Source organism: Eimeria tenella, genomic scaffold (assembly GCF_000499545.2).
Source record: "Eimeria tenella Houghton genomic scaffold, Eth_scaff1557, whole genome shotgun sequence".
Classification (NCBI taxonomy): domain Eukaryota; phylum Apicomplexa; class Conoidasida; order Eucoccidiorida; family Eimeriidae; genus Eimeria; species Eimeria tenella.
The window spans coordinates 1-2,271 of NW_013544023.1; the positions used below are offsets into that span (position 1 = coordinate 1).

Sequence of the window (2,271 nt, forward strand, 5' to 3'; positions counted from 1 at the left end):
GAAGCTGCTGCCCAAGGGGACACGGGAGCAAGTACCACCTTGTGAGCCCTCTGCCGCTGCTGGTGCTGCCGCTGCTGCTGCTGGTGCTGCTGCCGCTGCTGCTGCTTCGCACACGGAAAGCTGACGGCTTGTCACCTGCTGGTGCTGTTGCTGCTGCTGCTAGATTTGCAGCAAAGCTTCCGCCGCCGCGCTGCTGCAGCAAAGGGGCCTTGTCTAGGGCCTGCAGCAAATCAACAAGAAGGCAGCTGCGTTTGCTGCAGACAGCCACAATAAGAGTCCACAAGCCCCCGCTGGGGTCCTCAATTTGCTGCTGCTGCTGCTGCTGCTGCTGCTGTTGTAGCTCCTGGTCCCAGCTCTCGTGTGGCTGCAGAGCCAGTTGCTGCTGAAGGGGGCGTGCTGCTGCTGCTGCTGCTGCTGCTGCCTGCGCCTCCTCTGCCACCTGTACTGCTGCTTCCACGTCGCTGCAGCGCAGCAGCAGCAGCAGCACAGCTTCTTCTACTCTGCCCAGCCGCTGCAGCAGGAAAGCAGCAGCACGAGGGACTTCAGGCTTCAATGAAGAGAAGCATGTTCGCAAACTCTGCAGCATGTCTTCGGGAGCGCCTGCTGCTGCTGCGTCCGCTGCTGCTGCGTCTGCCGCTGCGGCGTCTGCTGCTGCTGCGTCCGCTGCTGTTGCGTCTGCTGCTGCTGCGTCTGCTGCTGCGGCGTCTGCTGCTGCTGCTCCTGTCGATGCTGCTTCGCCTGCTGCTGTTGAGTCGCCTGAAGCTGCTGCTGCTTCGCACGCTGCTGCTACCACGGCTGCTGCTGCTGATGCTTCGGTCACTTTTTCTGGCTCGTCTGCTGCTGCTGCTTCTGCTGTTGCCGGCTTCTCACCGGCTGCGTCTGCTTCTGTTGCTGCTGCTTCCTCAGCTGTTGCTGCTGCTGCTGCTGCTCCGGCTACTGCTCCGGTTTCGGCTACTGATGTCTTGTCTGCTGCTGCTGCTGGTTCGGCGTTTGCTTCTGCCCCCGATGGTGCAGCAGCAGCAGCAGGAACTGCTGCTGCTGCTGCTGCTGCTGCGGGCGCCGCATCTACTGTCGCCTGTGCTGGACCATCGCAAGATGGAGCAGCAGAACTGTCCTGTTTCGGCTGCTGCTGCTGCTTCTGCTGCTTCTGCTGCTGCTGCTGCCGCTCCTGGAGCAGCAGCGCGTAGGCTTGGTCGTAGTCGTAGCTGCCGTCTGCAGCACGAAGAAAGTCCAGCAGCAAAAGAGGCTCCAGCATGAGGTAGAGTTTGATCTGCAGCAGCAGCAAACCGCAGGAGCAGCGCAGCAGCAATAGCCACAGCAGCAGAAACTCAACGCGGTAAACGAACACAGCACTAGTAGTGACCGCAGCAGCAGCAGCAGCAGCAGCAGCAACAGCACCCAGCAGAAATCCAGGTAAGAGGAAGCTAGCGAAGCTGCAGCAAGGTACAGGTAACCACAGCAGCAGCAGCAACAGCAGCAGCAGCAGCAGAAGCTGCAGCAGGCACACCTGCAGCAGCGAGAAGGCCTCAACAGCAGCAGGACTGGCGCTGTAGGCAGCTTTTAAATACAAGTGCAGCAGCGGGGCGCAGCAAACTAGCGGGGGCACCACAGCATCAGCAGCAAATAAAAGGGACCCCCTGCTGCTGCTTTGCCCGCAGACGCTGCAGCTGCAGCAGCAGCTGCTGTTGCTGCTGCTGCTGCTGCTGCAGCTGCCGCTGCAGCAGCAAATCGAGGAGACCACTGGCTGCGCGAGCCACGGCTTTGCTGCATTCAGCCGCAGACACAGCAGCGCCAAAGCTTCTGCTGCGTCCAGCTGCAGCAGCTGCAGCGCCATGTCGGGCACAGCAGCAGCAAGTGCAGCAGCAGCACTTTCTAGCGACGGCAGCAGCCTCTGCTGTTCTTCCTGCGCAGTCCCCGCTGCTGCAGCAGCAGCAGCAGCAGCTGCTGCTGCTGAGGATGTTTGGTCTGCAGCTGATCCGTCGAGGCAAGAAGCTGCTGCTTCGCTTGGCTGCGTGAGCACGCGGTGTATGTACACTGCAGCACGAGGGGACTGCAGCAGCAGCAGCGCTTTTGCTGCGCAGCAAAACAGCCGCAGCTGGTGAGCCATAAGCACGCAGGCCTGCAGCAAAGGTTCACAAAGGGGGTTCGTCAGCAAGACAGTGCTCTCTTGCTGCTGCTGCTGCTGCTGCTGCAGTCGCTGCAGCACGCGCTCGTGAGCCTCGAGCGCGGTCTCTTGAGGGCTTGTGGGGCCCCAAGGAGAGAGGCAGCGCA

The 2,271-nt window shown here is 61.6% G+C and overlaps 1 protein-coding gene across 1 annotated transcript; it reads right to left on the reverse strand.

The window, feature by feature from the left end:
* Nucleotides 1–38: 38 nt before the first annotated feature.
* ETH_00007665 (uncharacterized protein) lies at nucleotides 39–1,270 on the reverse strand (the record flags this gene model as incomplete). The annotated part of the gene is made up of 1 exon (XM_013379188.1): nucleotides 39–1,270. A coding segment is annotated over one exon (1,232 nt), but the record flags the coding sequence as incomplete, so codon positions are not given.
* Between the last annotated feature and the right edge of the window lie 1,001 nt (nucleotides 1,271–2,271).